The sequence below is a fragment of the Neodiprion virginianus genome, chromosome 1, assembly GCF_021901495.1.
Source record: "Neodiprion virginianus isolate iyNeoVirg1 chromosome 1, iyNeoVirg1.1, whole genome shotgun sequence".
Lineage (NCBI taxonomy): Eukaryota > Metazoa > Arthropoda > Insecta > Hymenoptera > Diprionidae > Neodiprion > Neodiprion virginianus.
This window is the reverse complement of record NC_060877.1, coordinates 174,923-199,256: the sequence shown is the minus strand read 5'-3', so window position 1 is coordinate 199,256 and position 24,334 is coordinate 174,923. Positions and strand designations below refer to the sequence as shown.

General features: G+C 38.4%; 3 protein-coding genes across 5 annotated transcripts; 2 read left to right on the top strand and 1 right to left on the bottom strand.

The window, feature by feature from the left end:
• Positions 1 to 7,585: 7,585 nt before the first annotated feature.
• Positions 7,586 to 18,333, bottom strand: LOC124310165 (serine/threonine-protein kinase Warts). Of its 2 annotated transcripts, none has more exons than XM_046773912.1 (6): positions 17,664 to 18,333; positions 17,060 to 17,495; positions 13,918 to 14,255; positions 11,534 to 13,817; positions 10,760 to 11,037; positions 7,586 to 10,656 (listed from the first exon to the last, which is right to left on the bottom strand). In XM_046773912.1, exons 3-6 carry the CDS (start codon positions 14,194 to 14,196, stop codon positions 10,225 to 10,227), a joined length of 3,273 nt encoding a protein of 1,090 aa, XP_046629868.1. In that variant the 5' UTR covers positions 14,197 to 14,255; positions 17,060 to 17,495; positions 17,664 to 18,333; the 3' UTR covers positions 7,586 to 10,224. The 2 variants fall into 2 exon arrangements, with proteins under 2 accessions (XP_046629868.1, XP_046629869.1); XM_046773913.1 differs by having other exon boundaries at positions 17,060 to 17,265.
• Positions 18,334 to 18,963: 630 nt separating this feature from the next.
• On the top strand, positions 18,964 to 20,522 carry LOC124310178 (uncharacterized). Of its 2 annotated transcripts, none has more exons than XR_006909640.1 (4): positions 18,964 to 19,193; positions 19,298 to 19,355; positions 19,429 to 19,536; positions 19,636 to 20,522. XR_006909640.1 is itself a non-coding variant. In XM_046773948.1 (4 exons), the coding sequence occupies exons 1-4, from the start codon at positions 19,077 to 19,079 to the stop codon at positions 20,250 to 20,252; spliced, it is 555 nt and encodes a 184-aa protein (XP_046629904.1). In that variant the 5' UTR covers positions 18,965 to 19,076; the 3' UTR covers positions 20,253 to 20,338. The 2 variants fall into 2 exon arrangements, 1 of the variants encoding a protein (XP_046629904.1); XM_046773948.1 differs by having other exon boundaries at positions 18,965 to 19,189; positions 19,298 to 19,536; positions 19,636 to 19,737; positions 20,152 to 20,338.
• A 2,375-nt stretch (positions 20,523 to 22,897) lies between these two features.
• On the top strand, positions 22,898 to 24,286 carry LOC124310176 (nucleolar complex protein 2 homolog). Its single transcript, XM_046773944.1, has 4 exons — positions 22,898 to 23,196; positions 23,348 to 23,469; positions 23,601 to 23,713; positions 23,810 to 24,286. Exons 1-4 carry the CDS (start codon positions 23,026 to 23,028, stop codon positions 23,998 to 24,000), a joined length of 597 nt encoding a protein of 198 aa, XP_046629900.1. The 5' UTR covers positions 22,898 to 23,025; the 3' UTR covers positions 24,001 to 24,286.
• Positions 24,287 to 24,334: the final 48 nt, after the last annotated feature.

Sequence of the window (24,334 nt, the reverse complement as noted above, 5' to 3'; positions counted from 1 at the left end):
GGGGTCCAGTTGGTCGGGAATAAGTCATACGAATCAATTCTGAGACGAAAAATTTTTTGGTCAAAAAAAAAGGAAGGTTAACCCCTTTGTATTTTTGGCGAAAATTTTCGCGATTTTGGAAAGTGCTGAAATCAATTCCTTCGGGCACTATTCCGACGTAATTTTGCGAGAGAAATCGATTGGGCGCAGTCACAATACGCTGCGATCAACGCATCGAAAGTTACAGCCAAAAAACTAAAACCTGAATTTTTGACATTTTTCTGCTGGTGTATTTTTCCTCTCAATTTCTCTCCTGTTGATCCCACGCTCTTTTGGCTGCGTTTTTTGAGTTCCTTGGGGTCCAATTGGTCGGATAAGTGTCAAACGAATCAATTCCGAGACGAAAAATTTGTTGGTCAAAAAAAAAGGAAGGTTATCCCTTTGTATTTTTGGCGACAATTTCCGCGATTTTGAAAAGTGCTGGAATCAATTCTTTCAGGCACTATTTCTGCGTAAATTCGCCGGAGAAATCGATTGGGCGCAATCCCAATACGCTACGATCAACGCATCGAAAGTTACAGCCAAAAAACGAGAACCCATGTTTTCGACATTTTTCAGCAGGTGCTTTTTCTGTCTTAACTTCTCTCCCGTTGAGCCCACGCTCTTTCAGCTGTGTTTTTCGAGTTCCTGGTGGTCCAATCAGTCGGGAAAGGGTCATTCGAATCGAATCTGAGTCCAGGAATTTCCGAATCATAAAAATGAAAAAAAAGTAAGGCTAACCCCTTTGCATTTTTGGCGAAAATTTTCGGGATTTTGAAAAGTGCTGGAATAAGTGCTACTTGGCACCATTTCGACGTAATTTTGCGAGAGAAATCGATTGGGCGCAGTCCCAATACGCTGCGATCAACGCACCGAAAGTTACAGCCAAAAAACGAAAACCTTAATTTTCGACATTTATCAAAAGGAGTATTTTTCTTCTCAATTTCTCTCCTGTTGATCCCACGCTCTTTTGGCTGCGTTTTCTGAGTTCCTTGGGGTCCAATTGGTCGGATAAGTGTCAAACGAATCAATTCCGAAACGAAAAATTTTTTGGTCAGAAAAAAAGGAAGGTTAACCCCTTTGTATTTTTGGCGAAAATTTTCGCGATTTTGGAAAGTGCTGGAATCAATTCTTTCAGGCACTATTCCGACGTAACTTTGCAAGAGAAATCGATTGGGCGCAGTCCCAATACGCAGCGATCAACGCATCGAAGGTTACAGCCAAAAAACTAAAACCTGAATTTTCGACATTTTTCAGCAGGTGTATCTTCCTTCTCAATTTCTCTTCTGTTGATCCCACGTTCTTCTCGCAGTGTTTTCTGAGTCCCTTGGGGTCCAATTGGTCGGAAAAGAGTCATACGAATCAATTCCGAGACGAAATATTTTTTGGTCAATAAAAAAGGAAGGTTAACCCCTTTGTGTTTTTGGCGAAAATTTCCGCGATTTTGGAAAGTCCTGAAATCAATTCCTTCGGGCACTATTCCGACGTAATTTTGCGAGAGAAATCGATTGGGCGCAGTCCCAATACGCTGCGATCAACGCATCGAAAGTTACAGCCAAAAAACGAAAACCTGAATTTTCGACATTTTTCAGGAGGTGTATTTTTCTTCTCAATTTCTCTCCTGTTGATCCCACGCTCTTTTGGCTGCGTTTTCTGAGTTCCTTGGGGTCCAATCGGTCGGATAAGTGTCAAACGAATCAATTCCGAAACGAAAAATTTTTTGGTCAAAAAAAAAGGAAGGTTATCCCTTCGTATTTTTGGCGACAATTTCCGCGATTTTGAAAAGTGCTGGAATCAATTCTTTCAGGCGCAGTTGCGACGTAATTTTGCGAGAGAAATCGATTGGGCGCAGTTCCAATACGCTGCGATCAACGCATCGAAAGTTACAGCCAAAAAACGAGAACCCATGTTTTCGACATTTTTCAGCAGGTGTATCTTCCTTCTCAATTTCTCTTCTGTTGATCCCACGCTCTTCTCGCAGTGTTTTCTGAGTTCCGTGGGGTCCAGTTGGTCGGGAATAAGTCATACGAATCAATTCTGAGACGAAAAATTTTTTGGTCAAAAAAAAAGGAAGGTTAACCCCTTTGTATTTTTGGCGAAAATTTTCGCGATTTTGGAAAGTGCTGGTATCAATTCTTTCAGGCACTATTCCGACGTAACCTTGCGAGAGAAATCGATTGGGCGCAGTCCCAATACGCTGCGATCAACGCATCGAAGGTTACAGCCAAAAAACTAAAACCTGAATTTTCGACATTTTTCAGCAGGTGTATTTTCCTTCTCAATTTCTCTTCTGTTGATCCCACGTTCTTCTCGCAGTGTTTTCTGAGACCCTTGGGGTCCAATTGGTCGGAAAAGAGTCATACGAATCAATTCCGAGACGAAAAATTTTTTGGTCAAAAAAAAAGGAAGGTTAACCCCTTTGTATTTTTGGCGAAAATTTTCGCGATTTTGGAAAGTGTTGAAATCAATTCCTTCGGGCACTATTCCGACGTAATTTTGCGAGAGAAATCGATTGTGCGCAGTCCCAATACGCTGCGATCAACGCATCGAAAGTTACAGCCAAAAAACGAGAACCCATGTTTTCGACATTTTTCAGCAGGTGTATCTTCCTTCTCAATTTTTCTTCTGTTGATCCCACGCTCTTCTCGCAGTGTTTTCTGAGTTCCGCGGGGTCCAGTTGGTCGGGAATAAGTCATACGAATCAATTCTGAGACGAAAAATTTTTTGGTCAAAAAAAAAGGAAGGTTAACCCCTTTGTATTTTTGGCGAAAATTTTCGCGATTTTGGAAAGTGCTGAAATCAATTCCTTCGGGCACTATTCCGACGTAATTTTGCGAGAGAAATCGATTGGGCGCAGTCACAATACGCTGCGATCAACGCATCGAAAGTTACAGCCAAAAAACTAAAACCTGAATTTTTGACATTTTTCTGCTGGTGTATTTTTCTTCTCAATTTCTCTCCTGTTGATCCCACGCTCTTTTGGCTGCGTTTTCCGAGTTCCTTGGGGTCCAATTGGTCGGATTAGTGTCAAACGAATCAATTCCGAAACGAAAAATTTTTTGGTCAGAAAAAAAGGAAGGTTAACCCCTTTGTATTTTTGGCGAAAATTTTCGCGATTTTGAAAAGTGCTGGAATCAATTCTTTCAGGCGCTATTTCTACGTGATTTCGCGAGAGAAATCGATTGGGCGCAGTCCCAATACGCTGCGATCAACGCATCGAAAGTTACAGCCAAAAAACGAGAACCCATGTTTTCGACATTTTTCAGCAGGTGTATCTTCCTTCTCAATTTCTCTTCTGTTGATCCCACGCTCTTCTTGCAGTGTTTTCTGAGTTCCGTGGGGTCCAGTTGGTCGGGAATAAGTCATACGAATCAATTCTGAGACGAAAAATTTTTTGGTCAAAAAAAAAGGAAGGTTAACCCCTTTGTATTTTTGGCGAAAATTTTCGCGATTTTGGAAAGTGCTGAAATCAATTCCTTCGGGCACTATTCCGACGTAATTTTGCGAGAGAAATCGATTGGGCGCAGTCACAATACGCTGCGATCAACGCATCGAAAGTTACAGCCAAAAAACTAAAACCTGAATTTTTGACATTTTTCTGCTGGTGTATTTTTCTTCTCAATTTCTCTCCTGTTGATCCCACGCTCTTTTGGCTGCGTTTTCTGAGTTCCTTGGGGTCCAATTGGTCGGATAAGTGTCAAACGAATCAATTCCGAGACGAAAAATTTGTTGGTCAAAAAAAAAGGAAGGTTATCCCTTTGTATTTTTGGCGACAATTTCCGCGATTTTGAAAAGTGCTGGAATCAATTCTTTCAGGCACTATTTCTGCGTAAATTTGCCGGAGAAATCGATTGGGCGCAATCCCAATACGCTACGATCAACGCATCGAAAGTTACAGCCAAAAAACGAGAACCCATGTTTTCGACATTTTTCAGCAGGTGCTTTTTCTGTCTTAACTTCTCTCCCGTTGAGCCCACGCTCTTTCAGCTGTGTTTTTCGAGTTCCTGGTGGTCCAATCAGTCGGGAAAGGGTCATTCGAATCGAATCTGAGTCCAGGAATTTCCGAATCATAAAAATGAAAAAAAAGTAAGGCTAACCCCTTTGCAATTTTGGCGAAAATTTTCGGGATTTTGAAAAGTGCTGGAATAAGTGCTACTTGGCACCATTTCGACGTAATTTTGCGAGAGAAATCGATTGGGCGCAGTCTCAATACGCTGCGATCAACGCACCGAAAGTTACAGCCAAAAAACGAAAACCTTAATTTTCGACATTTATCAAAAGGTGTATTTTTCTTCTCAATTTCTCTCCAGTTGATTTCACGCTCTTTTGGCTGCGTTTTCTGAGTTCCTTGGGGTCCAATTGGTCGGATAAGTGTCAAACGAATCAATTCCGAAACGAAAAATTTTTTGGTAAAAAAAAAAGCAGGGTTAACCCCTTTGTATTTTTGGCGAAAATTTTCGCGATTTTGGAAAGTGCTGAAATCAATTCCTTCAGGCACTATTCCGAAGTAATTTCGCGAGAGAAATCGATTGGGCGCAGTTCCAATACGCTGCGATCAACGCATCGAAAGTTACAGCCAAAAAACGAAAACCTGAATTTTCGACATTTTTCAGGAGGTGTATTTTTCTTCTCAATTTCTCTCCTGTTGATCCCACGCTCTTTTGGCTGCGTTTTCTGAGTTCCTTGGGGTCCAATCGGTCGGATAAGTGTCAAACGAATCAATTCCGAAACGAAAAATTTTTTGGTCAAAAAAAAAGGAAGGTTATCCCTTCGTATTTTTGGCGACAATTTCCGCGATTTTGAAAAGTGCTGGAATCAATTCTTTCAGGCGCAGTTGCGACGTAATTTTGCGAGAGAAATCGATTGGGCGCAGTTCCAATACGCTGCGATCAACGCATCGAAAGTTACAGCCAAAAAACGAGAACCCATGTTTTCGACATTTTTCAGCAGGTGTATCTTCCTTCTCAATTTCTCTTCTGTTGATCCCACGCTCTTCTCGCAGTGTTTTCTGAGTTCCGTGGGGTCCAGTTGGTCGGGAATAAGTCATACGAATCAATTCTGAGACGAAAAATTTTTTGGTCAAAAAAAAAGGAAGGTTAACCCCTTTGTATTTTTGGCGAAAATTTTCGCGATTTTGGAAAGTGCTGGTATCAATTCTTTCAGGCACTATTCCGACGTAACTTTGCGAGAGAAATCGATTGGGCGCAGTCCCAATACGCTGCGATTAACGCATCGAAGGTTACAGCCAAAAAACTAAAACCTGAATTTTCGACATTTTTCAGCAGGTGTATTTTCCTTCTCAATTTCTCTTCTGTTGATCCCACGTTCTTCTCGCAGTGTTTTCTGAGTCCCTTGGGGTCCAATTGGTCGGAAAAGAGTCATACGAATCAATTCCGAGACGAAAAATTTTTTGGTCAAAAAAAAAGGAAGGTTAACCCCTTTGTATTTTTGGCGAAAATTTTCGCGATTTTGGAAAGTGTTGAAATCAATTCCTTCGGGCACTATTCCGACGTAATTTTGCGAGAGAAATCGATTGGGCGCAGTCTCAATACGCTGCGATCAACGCATCGAAAGTTACAGCCAAAAAACTAAAACCTGAATTTTTGACATTTTTCTGCTGGTGTATTTTTCTTCTCAATTTCTCTCCTGTTGATCCCACGCTCTTTTGGCTGCGTTTTCTGAGTTCCTTGGGGTCCAATTGGTCGGATAAGTGTCAAACGAATCAATTCCGAGACGAAAAATTTTTTGGTCAAAAAAAAAGGAAGGTTAACCCCTTTGTATTTTTGGCGAAAATTTTCGCGATTTTGGAAAGTGTTGAAATCAATTCCTTCGGGCACTATTCCGACGTAATTTTGCGAGAGAAATCGATTGGGCGCAGTCGCAATACGCTGCGATCAACGCATCGAAAGTTACAGCCAAAAAACGAGAACCCATGTTTTCGACATTTTTCAGCAGGTGCTTTTTCTGTCGTAACTTCTCTCCCGTTGAGCCCACGCTCTTTCAGCTGTGTTTTCCGAGTTCCTGGTGGTCCAATTATTCGGGAAAGGGTCATTCGAATCGAATCTGAGTCCAAAAGTTTCCGAATCATAAAAATGAAAAAAAAGTAAGGCTAACCCCTCTGCATTTTGGCGAAAATTTTCGGGATTTTGAAAAGTGCTGGAATAAGTGCTACTTGGCACCATTCCGACGTAATTTTGCGAGAGAAATCGATTGGGCGCAGTCCCAATACGCTGCGATCAACGCATCGAAAGTTACAGCCAAAAAACGAGAACCCAAGTTTTCGACATTTTTCAGCACGTGCTTTTTCCGTCGTAACTTCTCTCCCGATGATCCCACGCTCTTTTCGCTGTGTTTTCCGAGTTCCCGGTGGTCCAATTAGTCGGGAAAGGGTCATTTGAATCGAATCTGAGACGGAAAATTTTCGACTCACAATTGAAAAAAAAGTAAGGCTAATCCCTTTGCGTTTTTGGCGAAAATTTTCGGGATTTTGAAAAGTTCTGGAATAAGTTCTACTTGGCACCATTCCGACGTAATTTTGCGAGAGACATCGATTGGACGTAATCCTAATACGCTGCGATCAACGCAACAAAAGTTACAGCTAATAAACGAGAACCTGTGTTTTCGCCATTTTTCAGCAGGTGCGTTTTCCGTCATAACTTCTCTCCCGTTGATCCCATGCGCTTTTCGCTGTGTTTTTTGAGTTTCTGGTGGTCCAATTAGTCAGGAAAGGGTCATTTGAATCGAATCTGAGTCCAAAAATTTCCGAATCATAATAATGAAAAAAAAGTAAGGCTAACCCCTTTGCATTTTTGGCGAAAATTTTCGAGATTTTGAAAACTGCTGGAATAAGTTCCACTTGCCACCATTTCGACGCAATTTCGCGAGAGAAATCGATTGGGCGCAATCCCAATACGCTGCGATCAACGCATCAAAAGTTACAGCCAAAAAACGATAACCTGTGTTTTCACCATTTTTCAGCAGGTTCGTTTTCCGTCCTAACTTCTCTCCCGTTGATCCCACGCGCTTTTCACTGTGTTTTCTGAGTTTCTGGTGGTCCAATTAGTCAGGAAAGGGTCATTTGAATCGAATCTGAGTCCAAAAATTTCCGACTCAAAAAATGAAAAAAAAGTAAGGCTGACCCTTTTGCATTTTTGGCGAAAATTCTTGCGATTTTCAAAAGTGCTGGAATAATTTGATTATGCCACTATTCCGACGTAATTTAGCGGGAGTAATCGATTGGGCCCTGGCCGAATACGCCATCAGCTACTTCAATTCACTTCGTCGTTCACACTATTTACCCACCCATTCAATTGATAATCCCAGATTTGTAAAGCCTCTGAATAACAAAGTAATTGAGACCCATTGACCTAACGATGTGTGTTTCGATGCGCGTCATCTGATCGTCACTTCCGTACACATTTTCATGGACGATTTTTTCCGCCAAGGGCGTGGCACTAAACCGTCACGACCGAAATTTGGCCACTGCTGGCGCGCGAATTTTGATCCACGAGCCACCACACCGTAGTTGGACTCTGAAATGAGGTAATGTACGCCATTTTCAGCGTGCTACGACATTAGAGAAATAATGATTTATTTACAATTTTCAGAATATTGTCAATTCTAGGACGTATAATTTGAAACATTATACTTGTAAGCATTAAACATTAGCTTTTAATTTAAAACACTCATCCGAAGTATGTACACAAGTTTCACATATTATACTTATTGACTTATAAAACTACTTTATATTTTCATATACGGTTGCAGTATAATTACAAGGGGGAAAAAGATATTACAAAATGTACAAGAAGATTAAAATCACTCTTATGATATAGTATAAGTAAAATAAACAGATCTTCGTCGTATAAGATAGATAATGTTAATAATTAATAGTCTGATGTGTTATACGCATATGCGCTCACTGCGACTCTGCAATAGTACCGCACTGACTTTCCAAGTATTCTTATCACAAACATAGGATAATATATAAATTATCTTACACAAACATACAAGCTCTCAAAAATTATTTCCTCAAAGTGTTATATATCCGTTCATGATTATATTTTCATGATTCAAGGCACATTTCCGTGTTATAATTGACAGTTTCTTAACGTTGGAATAATGAATTTATTGTTAAAAATTTCGGACGTGGAGAGTATTTATGAAAATATGAAGATATGAATACCAAAAATACGTAAGGAAAAAAAATATTCATGACACGGTGTATGATATGTATTTTCAATATTGTTCTTACTGGTCAAATACCACATTCATGTCTCATCAGGTTAATAAAAATTCGATCAGAGACTCTTCTATAGTACGATAATAGTATACTTCGCTTCGGGAACAATCTGTTTACTTGAATGTTTATATTGTTCGAGGTGCGTTATTATAGGTAATTGTATTTGGTTAATTCGGGGCATACAAGGCAGGCGGAACCTTTACTTTACAGATCTAGATGCAATGACAATAATATTTAGTTACCATCAAAATAATCAGATGTACGAAATCTTCAGGTCAGTTTCAAGAGAATAAGTCTTTATCCAAGAGAATAATGCAGAATCCTGTCTGCAATATTTATAATTAATATGTGCCATTTCTTATTTGCTTTTATTTCGGTTTCTCTCCTCTTTTACTGTACATAGTACATACGTTGCTATTCTCTGATTAATTATGGATCAATTGTTAACATGACATTCCCAAAAATTGAAAGGGAGATTCACGTCAAGTGCATTAGTCACCTCTTTGGATTTATTTTGTCAATTATGCATATCCATAGTCCGCAGAGAGTTAGATATTGAGGCAAAAAATATTTTTACTATAGTAATAAAAAATTTATTAGAAATATTTACCATTTAAAAATTGTGCAATTGTTTCGGAATATTTAATTACTCCGTTGTTGATCATTTCAGACCAAAACTTTAGTGCTTCATTTAATATTTAAAAAAAATATTAATTCAGATGGATAGCAATCTTCAGTCATTTATTATATTTTACAATTCATTTTTCAATCATGACACCAAGGTTGCAAATTTTTTAATGAAAAAGCAATGCATTAAGCATTACTTTTTCAATTCATAATGGAAATAATTCAATGTAACCATTACTTTTTCATTAAAAAATTTGCAACCCTGCATGACACATTCATTGCCAATGATAGTAGAAAAATGAAAAATACAGATTGAAAAATTATTCTAAGGCATAAGTTTAAAAAGTTAACTGTCTCTGAAGAATTTGGTGATTCAACTAATAAATGACCTGGTGTAACTCACAAACATATGCAAAATTAAAGAAATGTCTGAGAGGTGACTGATCCACTTCACTTGGAATGTCCTGATGCAAATAACATAGTTCAAGCACTGCACAGTATTCCCACATTCAATAATTTCAGCAAAATGAATAAATATTTTGAAAAATTTTCATTATTACTGGTATTGATGTGATCAAAGCCAGGTGAATATGATGCCATTGTTTGCATTAAACTTTGGGTCGTATCAGTTTTAATAATGCTTTACTCGCGAGTACACCACTGCATATACCGGAAGGATTAGAGAAAATGATGTATGTAATGATGCATGATGTGTTGAAAGGTGAATAAAGAATATCGAATCCAGTTTCAATGTAAAACTGCATAATACGTAATAAACACGCTATATCGGTTCCACAATATATACGATGAGAATATTAAATTAGCAGTAGGTATTGTCTATTTGATAAAAAAAAAGAAAATATTAAATTAGACCAATATAATTAGATATACGTATATGTATAAACCACATTATACTAATAATCTGCAATATCACAGTACTTGCTGAAACGTACTAAACATGTACTTTCCAATATGAAAGTCGACCCCAATGAAAGAAAATGGCAAGCAAAATATCTGCAAAATATATTTTATAGTAACATATTGCCCATACATGAGACACCACTATGTTTTCTTAACCATTCCCTAAACTTGACTTTTAAGAAGAGGCACAAGTTCATTTATAAGTCAAATTTGCGTTCAACTTCGAAAAGCAATTTTCTTTCGCATTATTCTTCAGTCCGATTAACACTACGGAGGTAAAAATATAAGCTAAGGTACATACAAAATGATGCGGAGTGACTTATAAGTGAACAGATATAATTTTGTTTCGATAAAATTTGGACAATTCATCAGCGTTGAGGTAAGGGTTGCAGTCTCACCTTACACAAAGCCTAATGTCATACATATACAGGACCTTGATTGTCATTGTCATCCAAACTAATCCTACTGGGATATGCAGGTCCCCCACCGTCATCAAAAAATCGTCTGAATGTGAATTCGAAGAATCCGTGAAACTGTTTTCCATTGTCCAACATTTCATCAGACTTGTTGGAGTCAGATGACTCGGAATTACGCAATTTTTCAGGATCCACAGGGTCGAAGTTACTCGTATCGGTCGGGTACTGTATGCGAGGTATGTGAGGTGCCACTTGACGGCGTAAGCCTTTGTCAAAATCAATGTTTGAAAAGAAAGGATGACTTTTCACCTCATCTGCATTTTTTCCTAGGCGACGGTCAGCTCCTACGCAGAGTTTTAAAATTAAATCCATTCCCTCTGATGATAGATTTGCTTCTTTTGGTATATCCAGCGTAGTTTCCCAATTTATAACCTAAATAAAGTAGTCCTTAGAGTTAATTCCATTTTCATACTTACAACAGGTGATCAATTTCGTATCAGCTTTTGCCATAGGTAAAATAAATTATCTTACAAACCTTGTGTTGCGTTTCTGCTGGGCTATTTGCCAGAAATGGTGGATGGCCTACCAACATCTCATAAAGAATAACACCCACACTCCACCAATCGCACAGCTGAGTATATCCCGTACGTTGTAGCACTTCAGGGGCAATGTAATTTGGTGTACCAACTAGAGAATGTGCCAGGCATCGTTGATGTTCCCTTCGTCGCCGCCGTTCCAGTGGTTTTAGCTGATTACACCTGCACTCATTATTCCAATCATCTGTTGGGTCCATTGAGTCCTGCTTACCATGACCTGAAGGAATGCGAATTGATCTTCATATGAAATATGCCTTCTCAATGACAAGGGGCAAATATTCCGTTTCGATAATTGCAAGTATTAAGCAGTATTGTGGATATCACAAACAATTTCAATAAAGTTGTGAAAATCAATAACCTGATTAAGGATATCGAAATTTGAAGCAGTTTATAAATGATATAAACCAATAGTGTGACCAATCTATACGTTAACTGAAAATGTATAATAATGGTAACCCCTGGGTTAATATTCGTGACGATACAGTGATCTGAATGGTCCCTGAGATAATTGCTTTTTCTGGCAACAGATAAGATTCTATAAGATCTGATTGTAAATAAATTGGCGACTGCAGAAAACTGTAATTTCAACCGTGCCCCTCAACTCTCCCTCTTGCCTAGTCGACTAAAACCGGTAAGGCCGGTAACTTTTTTCAACATTCTTCCATCATCGATTCGGATAAAAAGTATCTGATTCAAGAGGAAAAGTGCCGTACCATTTTGTTGATAATACTTGGAGTTGTGAGTCCAGCGAAAGCCTGTGCACAGTCCAAAGTCTGTAAGTTTTATATGGCCGTCTCGATCGATCAAAATATTATCTGGTTTGATATCCCTATGAATAAACCCCATTTTATGTACACTTTCTACAGCACAGGTTAACTCTGCTATATAGAATCTTGCCAGAGGCTCTTCGAATATCCCAAGTTTAATCAATAATGACATCAAATCCCCACCGGGTATGTAATCCATAACAAAATACAGATTATCCTTGTCTTGGAACGAATAATACAACTTGACAACCCATTCATTATCAGCCTCAGCCAATATGTCACGTTCAGCCTTCACATGAGCTACTTGATTGCGGTTCAGTACATCGGATTTTCGCAATGTTTTCATGGCATAGAACTGATTGGTATCAAGTTTTCTGACAAGCGTCACTTCTCCAAAGGCGCCAACACCAATAGGCTTGATCTTCGTAAACATGGACTTATCCATTTTAGCTCTCTTAAGTCTGATATAGTTTGATTCTTTTTGAGACAACATCTTCCGCATTTGACACTGTGCTTCAGCACTTAGACCTATCTTGGCCATTTCCGTTTCTAATTGAAGACGCCGATACAGTCTTTGCTTGTGAGATTTTAGTACATTCTCCACGTGTTGTTCCATAAAGAATTTAAATGCTTGCGGAGAATAGTTGCGTACTTTACAATCTCTTCGCTCCTCCTCTTTTTCTTTGCTCATATGCTTTCGCTCTGGTATAGGAGACTGGTGTTTAATTTTGTATGAAGGCAGTGAAGGTCCGCTCTTGGCTCCGCTCCCATTCGGAAGAGAAGGATGATTATTGTTGTTGCGAGAAGAGACCGATGATGACGCAGTCGGTGGAAGCGGAGGTGACTCTGTTGGATGTTGACAATTTTCGGCAAGGGAAAACTTTCGCTGAAGCGGAGGATGATGAGCAATGGGGGACGATCGTGGAGCAGACCCACTTTCTACCGTTGAAATAGCAATTGAATCTTCGGTCACTGTACCATAGGGGGGTGGGGGCAGAGGATGATGCATCCCACGCTGGGCTGCCAGAGCCTGCATGGTTGTGGCGTAGCTGGGGGGTTCTGTTGTTGGTACACCGACTGGAACCCCCACACTCATAGAACTGGCTGGTGTCGCACAAACGCTGTTAACAACAGGTGGATAGGCTGGAGGTGGCTGTTGGAGTTGTTTTTGCTGTATAGATGAGGCGTAGGAAGGAGGTGGAGGGGGTGTGTTCCCACTTGTCGTAGAAATTGGTTGTGGGGAAGTTGGCGCTATGGCTGTCTGCAGAACAGGTTTTTGTACTTGTGTACTTTTGACTGACTGCATAATAATAGGGGGCTGAGTTTTTGCCTGCCGGGCACCCCAAGCCTGCAGCGGGGTTGGTCTGGCCATAGAAGTTTGAGTGCTCGGTGGGATTGTTGACACTGTGATAGGGCTGGGTGAGCCAGTTGATGTAGGCCCTGAATATATCCCTGAAGATGGGCTCTTGCGATAGTCTTGCTGAGACTGCGTCGGACTTTGACGATTTTGTATGGAAGCACTGTAAGATGGTGGCTGAACAGGCCCAGCTGAGGACGACGAAACTATGGGATATGGTGGAGGGGGTTCAACCTGAGAACTAGTCACGCTGTTCCCTGATTGGTAAATGCTGAGAGCTTGTATTTGTTGTGATAGTTGCTGTTGTACTTGAGGTCCGTTTTGAACTATCATTGGCTGACGACCACTTGAGCTGTTGTTTGTAGATGCAACAGGGCTTGTGCCTCTTTGCGGCGTATTTACAGATCCGGAAATAGAGGCAGAGTTTCCTGGTACAGCTGGAGGTGGACGAGATGGTACGACAGGTGCCGGGGACATCCGCTTCAGCATTTGTTGCATGTTAGTGGGTACGTTGGACTGGTTGTAAGAAGCATGTGGGGGTGGGGGTGGCGGGGGTGTGGAGCTGCATCTTGGTGGGGGTGGTGGGGGTGGTTCTCTTTCGGTGAAATTGCTTGGCGAGTATTGTCTGCTCAGCTGAGGATGTGGACTAAGCTCTGTTAGCCGGGGACTATCTGATCGGGAACTTCCTGCACCACTGTCTAAAGCAGGACTGCCGCGTTGTAGGCTGTGCTCACGCTCCAAGCTTGGTTTTCTGATAAGCTTGGTGTTCAGTTTGGCGAGTCCGTTAAGAGACTCTCCCTGAGCTTGCTTTAAAAACTCAATAGCTGCATCCAGCCGCCAACCTGCTAACTTCAGTGCACGCAAGCCTGTCTCCTACAGATGAAAACGCATGTTTCAGGGTCGATTTACAGGGACCATAAATAATTAGCTATAGTAGTATAAGAGAGACGTCAAAACTCGTTATTTTTGATACCTCCGAATAGCCCATAGCTAGCAATTGGGCTAATGCCTGCCGCTGATCAGGCTTGTCTGCTGTAGATCCCGAAGCAGCTGATAATCCACTGAGACCAGATGCCGAACTAACGCCACTTGTTGTTGAAAGTGTAGATATTGTGCTAGCGGCACTAGAGCCCACCTCACCAGTGCCTCCAATATTAGCAAAAGGAAGCAAGGAATTGCGGATTTCAGCTAGTGCCTTCTGATGGTAACCGGAGCCTCGAGTGCTCGATTTGCTGACCGCAGGTGGATTCATAGTGGCCCATGCTAGGCCCACCAGGACCTAGCTTCGTTCCAACCCTGGCATGTGGAAACCTGGGTCATCAACCACGTATGAAGTTTTTGATCTTTTAGACAGGTTGATACATACCAATGAAAATAATTGTAAGTTTATTTTATCAATTGTGTTGAATAAGTATTGGGACGTTTTTAAAAAGCTTACACTACATTTGACTAACAACACATTTAGTTATCAGATCGTCATATAGATTAGGTGGGCCAATCTACTTAGAAATGATGGTAGAACATATCCTGCACAACCAGGTAAGGTAGGTTTAAAATGCTATGATAATGATCAGCATCAAATAGTAATTACTATAGAGATGGTGATGTTTCGAAGATATAAAGGTATTTTGAATAGATGTCATACACCAATTTCATTCCTGAGGCTTTACCGATATGATAACAACCTTCGTCAGATGCTGCAATGATTTATTTATTATTATAGTTATCCTTATAATCAAAATATAAGAAAGCTCTGAAAGGAAATTACACTACTATTTGTTAGATATCTTGAAAACCAAGGACACCATTATTTTAGCGGTCTTTGTAATGAATCCCAAAATAAACAGTTTTACTAATCGTTAAGGTTACTCAAAACCTTATTTCATTTTTTCTGTGAGTCACTTACAAACGTATACATTTAGGCAAAATGTATGATTCTATTTGTTTATTTGGATTCTTTATATTATAATTTAAAACAGTAAGTTCTGATGATTATACAAGCAGAACTCATCAGTACGGAGATGATGTCGAGTCAACTGAAATTTTTTGACCACTGTAGTTTCAGGGATTGCATCATTAATGTCCATTCAATAACTTGAATAATGTAGGTATGTTGCTCATCACAGGAAACTAAACGTCAGTAATTCAGTTCTTGACAAGTCCATGTTTGCAACATAAAGCTGCAACGCAGACTTATATGGTATCATAAATATATACTTTCCGGGATCATTAACAGGACCAAATATTTTTGATACTTTGTCATTGCCTGCGACTGCTTTGGTGGTTTGCCTGCAGATATTTGTTAATGTATTGCGGAAAAAGTCACAGTGAGAAACGGATTTGAAGTTATCATAAATTTTGTAATTCAAATTTTATCTTTGTATTGAAATGTTATGTTTGTGTTTATACTTGCAATGTTTCTATCATTGCAAGTAGGGCAAAAAAAACCATTGTGTTGCAAGGCACAGAATTTTGTAGTTTACACAATTCTGGTTGTGCTTTGTGAGTTCTCAAGAATTCCCAATTCGACGGAAAAAACTGTTAGAAATCAATTTTCAGCCAATAAGTTTTTCAGCTATAAAAATTGCAAACTCTTTTGATGTTTGACAAAATCTTGACCAATTTTGACCAACGTTAGAATTAATTGTTTCATATGCTATATCGATGTCACTTTGCAAAGGAAAACAGTTGCAAATGTTCTGGAGTCACTGCAATTAATGATTCAAAAGATACTGGGTTTGCGTGAGACTTTCTTTCAAAAGGTTACGACAATTTGAATCCCGTTTCAGTTCTATTTTCTATTGTAAATAATGTAGTTCAATTCAAAGTAAAAACGCATTATCTTTGTACATGTGTAGTTGGTATGGTCCAAATGTGAATCGCATTTGCGGTGTTCTCAGGACTATGATAGTGAAAAACTTTCAAATCGAATTGACTATTTATTTGGCGACCACCTTCGATTGACGGAATATTATAATAAGGTGGTTTTATTTATGATATAACAGACCCAAAAGAATCATACAACATTAGGGGTTTTCTCTCGAGCGTGTATTTTATTGAAGAAATGGAATAAAATTTTTGACCGATCATTCAATTGAACAGTAGAGTTAATGATTCTCGAACTTGTCACAAGTAATGACAGACGTATGCAAGATTCACGATATCCTCGAGTTTCATACACAGCTGTGGCATAATTTCATATGCAACTTACATTTTTAATTTCATTCTAGTAAAATTTTTAATCATAAAAGCGATGGACATGGTAAATAAATCATTATAGCATCTGACAAGATGCTTGCTCTCAGGTGCTAAGAATTGATGATATAATTTGACAGTTTAAACCTGTTCAACAACCTGACAAAACAACACCAGCATGCATGTATGTGCACAAATGGTATAGAAAAAATTTAAATAAAGTAATTACTATATGAGATCAAAGTAAAGAGGCTAATAGGACTTTCAAATGGTTATAGACATAACGCTATGGATATTCGCATAGAAAGTGACTGAACACGAGTCACACTGAGGTTACACTAGAGTATGGTAAGATAAGGATATGCTTTGCCTCTGTTATACAACCGCTCGATTTTATATGAATTGTTATATTCCGTTGCTATCTGAAACTCGAGCACACACATGAGGTATGAATCATGCTTCTAGTTCCTATCGCCCTCAGAAGGTTAGAATACGAGTTTCACTTGACTTTGTCAAAGTTTAGGATGTTTTAGTAGGAATGGTATATGACTCCTGTGTGACTTCAGCATGACTTGCATGCTGTTATTTTGTCATATCAATATCAAAAGCTAAATATAAATAGAACTTGTTAAACTTCGATTAGATTTACACTGAGGACACATCATGAATTAAATATTAAATGATGAGTGTTATACTTGTTGCAGAGGTAAAATGTGTAAAACTTAATCACGAATTTTCGTGTACACAAAATCCATAATGAAAATATATATTCTCTCCTGCGATGCTTTGGTCTCCAGACGAAGCGTAGTACAACTCCTAACGGAAGTAATGACAATGATGATACTGACGATGATGATGACGCTAATAAGAATAAGAATGGTAGATTTTATAAACAATGATGTAGAGTTACTAATGCTTACCAAACAAATAAGGCTAGCTAGTATAGTAATTCCTTAATGAAATCCTTCGCTGACATGGCAGTATTCAACACCAATGGTTTATTTTTCAGCACTGTTAAGAGGCACAATGGTAAGAAATTCTTGTGTACCAGTTTGTTGCCGATCACTGTACGTGGAATTTGGTACTTGAATTCACTTCACTGAACCAACTGTCAATGCTGTGCACTCTTGAAAATTTTAAAAGCTTACGATAAGATTCATTTGGAGGGTTGTAATTATTTGCAAAACTGGCTGCACCAAAGAAAATCAATCTCCAATAGGAGTGGCAAGTTACAGAGCGCAAGTTGTGCACACCATTGTAGCTATATGTATTATTTAATTTTCTAGTTGAATACAGTTTCAAAACGTTGAGGGGTTATTATTTCACTGACGAGTACGAAGTGCTAATATTTTATTACTGAAATGAAACAATTTCAATAAATTGTATATAAAGACATACATACACCACACTACCGAATTAGAGACTCGGTAATTTGCGAATTGATCGCCGATAACGACTAATTGTTTATGCCACTTGTTAGTAGCCGTGCGTAGATTCTTTTGTAAAATATATAAAACCTCTTACTCAAGAATATCTTGATATAAATTCCTTTAAACCGAGAGTGATGCCAGCTGAGGATCGAGAGCATATTCCGTAGTCACATTATAATAGGGTTTATAGGCCGGACCAGAAATAATTATAGAACGTTGGAGCAAACACTTTACAACGAAGAAAATAATTGAAATTGAGAAAACTTCGTCGAAATCATAAAAGCGATAACAAAGAAAGATACAGCCGTAAATTACTAAAGTGGCTGGCAGCCATTTTGAAGTGCCACATTCCTTCACTGACTTGACAATCTTTTTCACAATTTCTAGTACGTATATACATACACAAATTGTATATCAGCATTCCGTATTACAAATATTCATTGCAGTCGAAGTTGCAGTTATTTTTAACTATTTATAAGAACGATTCTTCGAAGGGCTTAACTCTATATCCAACAAATATGAAAGATTCATTGAACTGGCATCAATATCGGCGCTACTTTCGAATCATTTAAGGCTGGTAAGCTATTCCATTTGAATTCAACGGTTTAACTGGGTATCGGTTGTAAATCATAGATTTACGCATGCTCTGGATGAAATTAAATAGTATGCATTGGCAGATGCATCAAATTTACGAAAATAGGTATCCAATTCATGAAAGATAGAGACCGTGCGGGGCCTGGAGGAGCCGAACTCCACAGGCGTTGACTTTACAATACGCTCATGTCAGAGATTACCAACCTCGGATTACATCGCGTGACAGCTTTTTGGTGCACCAAGTTCGGGTCTGCTCGGGGGTAACTTCAGGTTTCTGCATTATCGTCGCTCTTACCATGGTTACTCGGTGAACCACACACAACTGGGTTTGTTCGTGCTAGCAACACTTTCTACACTTTTTACACCTTCGATCACTATATATTGTTAAAGTAGGAAAGTATGTGAAGGTGCAGGAAGCATTGGTAAAAAAAAAAACTTCCTACCATTACCGATTTAATCATCATTGTAATCCTCATGAGTGAGTCGATAAGTGTGGGCACTGCTGTTACCGCCGGACTCTTGCTTGATTTCAAAAGATTACCCATGGCCGTCTGTGTTTACCAATCATTTACCAATGTGAGACTACGTATGTATGTATGTACATGCAATGCCTATGCATACTGCATTGCTCTCCGGACAGAGTGAAGCCCATGTGGACCCCTTGATCTGGACCTCGGGCAGGCTAAGATGATATATATATTATTTTAGTTGTTGGAAGGTACCCGCATCTAAGATAATATATATTATCTTACCCGTATCGCCCTATTGCAGCGCCTCTAGCGGCTCAGAGGAAAAATATAACGCGTACGTGTAGCGTTAGCGAAGATGTGATTGCGTTAGTATTGTCGGTGTGATGACGCGTTGCTATAATCTTTGGGTAAACGTTGGGTAACAAACAAACATTTTTCCAAAGATGCCAATTTATTGTGACGTCAAATTATGTTACAATAACAAATATATCAAAAATCAAAGCATAAATAATGTAGGACGAGTGACGCTTTTCGCGTTACCAAAAAAAGAGCAACTGTATGTAAGTATGAATATATAACCTCGCTTTCACGGGAATGTTGTGGGTCCCCACGTATCTTCGTATATTATGAAAACAAATGTACATCATGATTTTTCATAACACAGGCGCAAAAAATGGCATGAGTTCATCCGAGCCAAGAATCCGAACCGGCGAGATTTTCGTGTATGTAACAAACACTTTGAGCCAAAATATATCTGGAAAAAATATCCACGATGTTTACTAACGCGTGATGCAGTTCCAACATTGAATGGACCTGTTGACGGTAATCATCGCCAAGAACAGCTGCATACAGAGTCTAAGGATCTGCAAATTTCGGCTCAAACAAGCTGTGTTGCGATAGCAGGTAAAACAAATCAGTATCATTGGCTCTTGCAAACAAATGCAAGCAATTGTTTTTGCATTTACATTAAAATTTTACTTATATTGAAAAATTTAATTCCAGACCAACCACACGTCAGCGGAATTCCATCGGATGATGTCATACCCTCAAAAGATGGACCTTCGACTACGCTGTATAAGGAAAACAAGAACCCAGATATTCGTGGTAAGATTGTAAAAAAGTATTGATAGGAAAATCAGCGAATGAATTTGTACATACATTTAATTTAATTAGCTGGAAGTTCACTCAAAATTCAAGAGCAGGTATTTTCTGCAAATTGTACTGTTAGTTAAAATTGACATTTATTTTCTATTTATATTTACTATTTACAACCTATACACAATTGATATTCAAAATAAGCGTTCACTATACATATAAATAACCAAATCTGAACTTCCGAGTTATACAATCACTAAGTTTTGTACAAAACTTGAAAATGAATTGAAATAAAATATACAAAATCACCAACATTAATGGTTCTATATGATAAAGGCAATGACCCTTTCAGTTCTTTGTATAAGCCTTTTGTCATATGTTAGCATATTCATTTATATTCTCAAATTGTCTGGGTTGATATAGGTACGCCGGTTATAAGATCTACAGATGTTTACACAAGAGACACATTTTATGTAACCGTTATTTACGATACAGTATTATGTACCGATATAGATTTTTATTAAGATTTGAAATCATTGTTTACGTTTTTTAAATATAAGTACTTATTTTGATGTTACGTACTGAAGATTAACTATCTAAATATATAATTTCGATACAATTCGTTTGATTTTTTGCCATTTATTTCATTAATTTTGTCTTATACTAAATTCACATCACATTCATAGAAGAAATGTGTATGTACGATGCTTACTTTATGTTTGTGTCTACGCAAACATATTTATAGGCTACCAGATTTGGAGGAAAATATGAGATGGTTCTATAATAACAGCGTTGACTGAAGAATTCATTGAAAAAATTTATTATGAGAAGTATTAAGGGGGGAAATCACAGTAAAATTTTCAATTTTTGAAAAAAAAATTTTTCGCTTAAAAGGTGCTTTAGGGTCTTAAAAATAATATACCAAATGATGAAATATGGCAAAAGTGTCTGAGTGCCCAAATCTTCCATTCTGCGGTAACACCTCTCAGGTATGCTCTGAGCGCCTTTTGTGATCCCGGCGCGCGCTGTAATTTATGACTATGGGTGCAGGTATAACGGCAGTCCATAGAGAACAAAGTGCCCTCCGTATAGTCTAGAATTTTAAGAATGCCTATAGGGGTCACTATATGTAATAGACATACGAACAAAACATGTGTGGCGTCAGTGATGAGAAATTTCTTGCGTTGAATACAACGCGTTTTTCTCGAAACCACTTTTTTTGAGCTCGCCGAAGACATAACTCGAGCAAATCTTTACCGATCGCCTTGAAATTTTGACAGTAGCTTCGAAATATCTTTCTCCACGGAGCTACATAGGATTTTTTATTTTATATGGCTTAGTTTCTTTTTATCGACGATTTTATGGCGTTTTTTTTGTTAAAAATTTAACTTTATTTTCAAACATGCACCATTTTGCGAAAAATAAATATATCGAAAAAATCCTACGTAGCTCGCTAGCTGTTGTTATATGAACACTAAAAAATTTTGGTTTTTGGAGTTTACTCCTTAAGAAACGATTTGAGTTATAGGGCCCGGTACGGAAATTATATGAGGAGTAAAATCAAGTGTAACACGAAAACTTGAGGCGTTATAGAAAGAGACAACCATATATATTAAACGTGCAAATGAATGAGATGGAATACATTACACAGCGTATCCTATACTCGGGGTCTCCTCTTTGTGCGGTGCTTCGTAGTCTCACTGTGTAATTCACTACCTCTGGTCTGAGAGTTGAATGTGTGCGTGTGTTTGTACATGTGTGTTGTGTGCCTCCGTATGAATTTATAAGACGTGACGTTATCACGTGAAACTATTTGAAAATATGGAAGAAATTGATTTAGATGATAATGAAGAAGAATCCGAAAAACACATGGATGCGGTTAATTGGTAAGCTTATCGTTTACATTTATGAATAATATACATTTCAAATACGAACAACTAGATCTTTTATTTAGTGTTTTTATTATTTTTGATTAATTGATTTAATATATTTTATATTTATATATTATTTTCATTACTTATATTAACCCTTAGCGGCACACATTTTTCCTTACTTACTATCGACTTGAATTTTGTACTCGGGGGTTTTTGGGGTCGCTGATTACGAATCTGCACTCAAAATTTGAAAATTCAATATTGCGGACCGAACGTGGAAAAACTCGTTTGACGAGAGCGAAAGTTGGTATCCGGGGGTTTTCGAAGTGGATGATTATAAATCCGCACTCAAAAGTTGAAAATTCAACATGGCGGATCCAATATGGCGGACCAAAACGCAGAAGTCGTTTGACGAGAGCGAAAGTTAGTACTCGGGGGTTATCGGGGTCGCTAATTACGAATCTGCACTCAAAAGTTAGAAATTCGAGATGGCGGATCCAATATGGCAGACCAAAACGCAAAAAGTCGCTTGACGAAAGCGAAAGTTGGCACTCGAAAGTTTTCGGAGTCGCTAATTACGAATCCGTACTCAAAAGTTAGAAATTCAAGATGGCGGATCCAATACAGCGGACCGAAAATGTATAAATTCGTTTAGGGGAACGAAAGTTGGTACTCGGGTTTTTGCGGTCACTTATTACGAATATGCACTCAAAATTTGGAAATTTTTGAAGTGATATAAATAATCCGAATAAGTACAGATATGTGTTTGTTTCTCTTATCACTTTGGAAGATGCGTTCATTTACCCTCTTTTTCTATTCAATATATATCATAATTATCGTTCGTAAGGAGTAAACTCCAGTCGTGCGTCGGAGCTGACACACACACTTTTTTTTTCTTCCAGGTCAAAAATTAAGGAGTCTACGTCTTCGGCCGTCGACACGCTTTCAAAAATAGGCGCCTTGGGGCATATACTGCGCAGTCGCCATTTTTAAATATTTTTTATTGAAAAAATTACATTTTGTACTTTTTTAGTATTGCTATAAAACCTACTTAACAGATTTTCGATTGATACTTTCATTCAGCCAAAATTAATTCCCAAAAATATGCCTATTTTTTGTGTGCTACTGTGATTTACCTCCTTAAGAATTCTTCACTCAACGATAGTACACGTACATTCCGAATATGCCTATAATACATTCCCCGGTTTAAAGGGAGCGCCAAAATCGTAGTGGGGGTACCTTACTTTTCCTCTGAGCCGCCAGAGCGTGCTGAAAATCGAGGTACGCTTTTACATTGGATCTTATCGCCCGACACCCCGACGACGCCCCGTGAAAATCCAGCCTATCCCATACTCTTTGATAAGGGTAACTGACTTTATAGTCTTCAGTCAACGGCGACAGTGACGGCAGTGAAATTAATCCAATGGAACACCAAAAATCACTAATGAAGCTGAAAGATACCGATCCAGAGTTTTATAAATTTTTAGAACAGAATGACACAAATTTACTAAACTTTGAATTGTCGGATGAGAATGAAGAAGACGACGAAGATGGCGAGAACAGCTATAGACATGTTCCAAATGCAAATCTGGACGTACGGTATTTTCACTTATACAAGATGTCTCAGTGGACATTGAACTTCCAAATTTTTCAGGAATTTTATTCTGCAATTTTATTGATCGCCTTGTCTATTTTTAAGCATCTGTTAGATAGTCTTTTACGATATTGCAAGATAAAATTTCTAGATTGCCAGTGACGAAAGTGACTTCGAGGCTGAAGATGCTACCATGACCCAAGCTGTAGGACAACCTAGGAAAGTCACTTGGCAATTGCTGAAAACCTGGCAAACTAACATCAAAACTGATCGGTATGCTAAAAAGTCAACCAACGGATATAGAAATTAGTTTTGACTAAATCATGTTGTACAGATATTCTCAATGAATGTTTAACAACGTCCAACTCAAGTTTTCAATAATTTCCAATCGCATGTCTTTCTAGTACTTCAGCAACTATCAAGTGTCTTACAGAGGCGTTGCATGCAGCACTCCTCAGTATTACTAGGGATCCAGAAACGTCTGTAAATTTGCCCTACAAGGTCGAGGGAAGTGCAAGTGGGTAAAACTGAGGAATTTCTCCAAAACATGTCTACTTACAAAAATTGCGATGTTTCGTAAAATTGTATTAATTGATAATGTTTTCTGCCACAGTATTCAATGGCATTGTACAATTATGTGTAATGGAACTTCCATTTGCTCTAAAGCAATTCCTAAACTTGACCGAAGATGCAAGATTTGAACCTCACAGAGCAAAGAAATTCGTCAAAGTGAAAAACGCATTAAAATATTATTTAAGAGACTTAATCAGTGTAAGTGTACCAGTTACCTCATCTTTAAACTAGTTTCCCCATCAACGGATGTCTTGAAAAATGGTCCGATGTTTAAATGTTGAAAAGTTGAAGAACCTGTTTGGTATTTCATGAAAGTTATCTGTAATCGAGTTACCAAAGCTAATGACTTTTTGTTTACTATCCCTTCAGATCTTGGAAAACGTGACATCGTCAGATATTTTAACGATTTTACTTAAACACGTACATCAGATGTTACCCTACTTCCAATCATTTTCGATATTAATTAAGCATCTACTCAAAATCTTGTTAAAATTTTGGTCAACAAATGAAGAAAGTGTTCGGGTCGTATCGTTCTTAAGTATATTACGACTAGCCACCACACAAA

Excerpts from the sequence above, each read along its gene's own strand:
- LOC124310165 (XM_046773912.1), bottom strand. The coding sequence starts at position 14,196 with ATGAATCCACCTGCGGTCAGCAAATCGAGCACTCGAGGCTCCGGTTAC. Across the intron at positions 11,038-11,533 it reads CAAGTATTATCAACAAAATG|GTCATGGTAAGCAGGACTCA; the intron begins GTACGGCACTTT and ends GCATTCCTTCAG. Across the intron at positions 10,657-10,759 it reads CAGCAGAAACGCAACACAAG|GTTATAAATTGGGAAACTAC; the intron begins GTTTGTAAGATA and ends TACTTTATTTAG.
- LOC124310176 (XM_046773944.1), top strand. The coding sequence starts at position 23,026 with ATGGAACACCAAAAATCACTAATGAAGCTGAAAGATACCGATCCAGAG. Across the intron at positions 23,197-23,347 it reads TTCCAAATGCAAATCTGGAC|ATTGCCAGTGACGAAAGTGA; the intron begins GTACGGTATTTT and ends TAAAATTTCTAG. Across the intron at positions 23,470-23,600 it reads ACTAACATCAAAACTGATCG|TACTTCAGCAACTATCAAGT; the intron begins GTATGCTAAAAA and ends ATGTCTTTCTAG.
- LOC124310178 (XM_046773948.1), top strand. The coding sequence starts at position 19,077 with ATGCCAATTTATTGTGACGTCAAATTATGTTACAATAACAAATATATC. Across the intron at positions 19,190-19,297 it reads TTACCAAAAAAAGAGCAACT|GCGCAAAAAATGGCATGAGT; the intron begins GTATGTAAGTAT and ends TTCATAACACAG. Across the intron at positions 19,537-19,635 it reads AAGCTGTGTTGCGATAGCAG|ACCAACCACACGTCAGCGGA; the intron begins GTAAAACAAATC and ends ATTTAATTCCAG.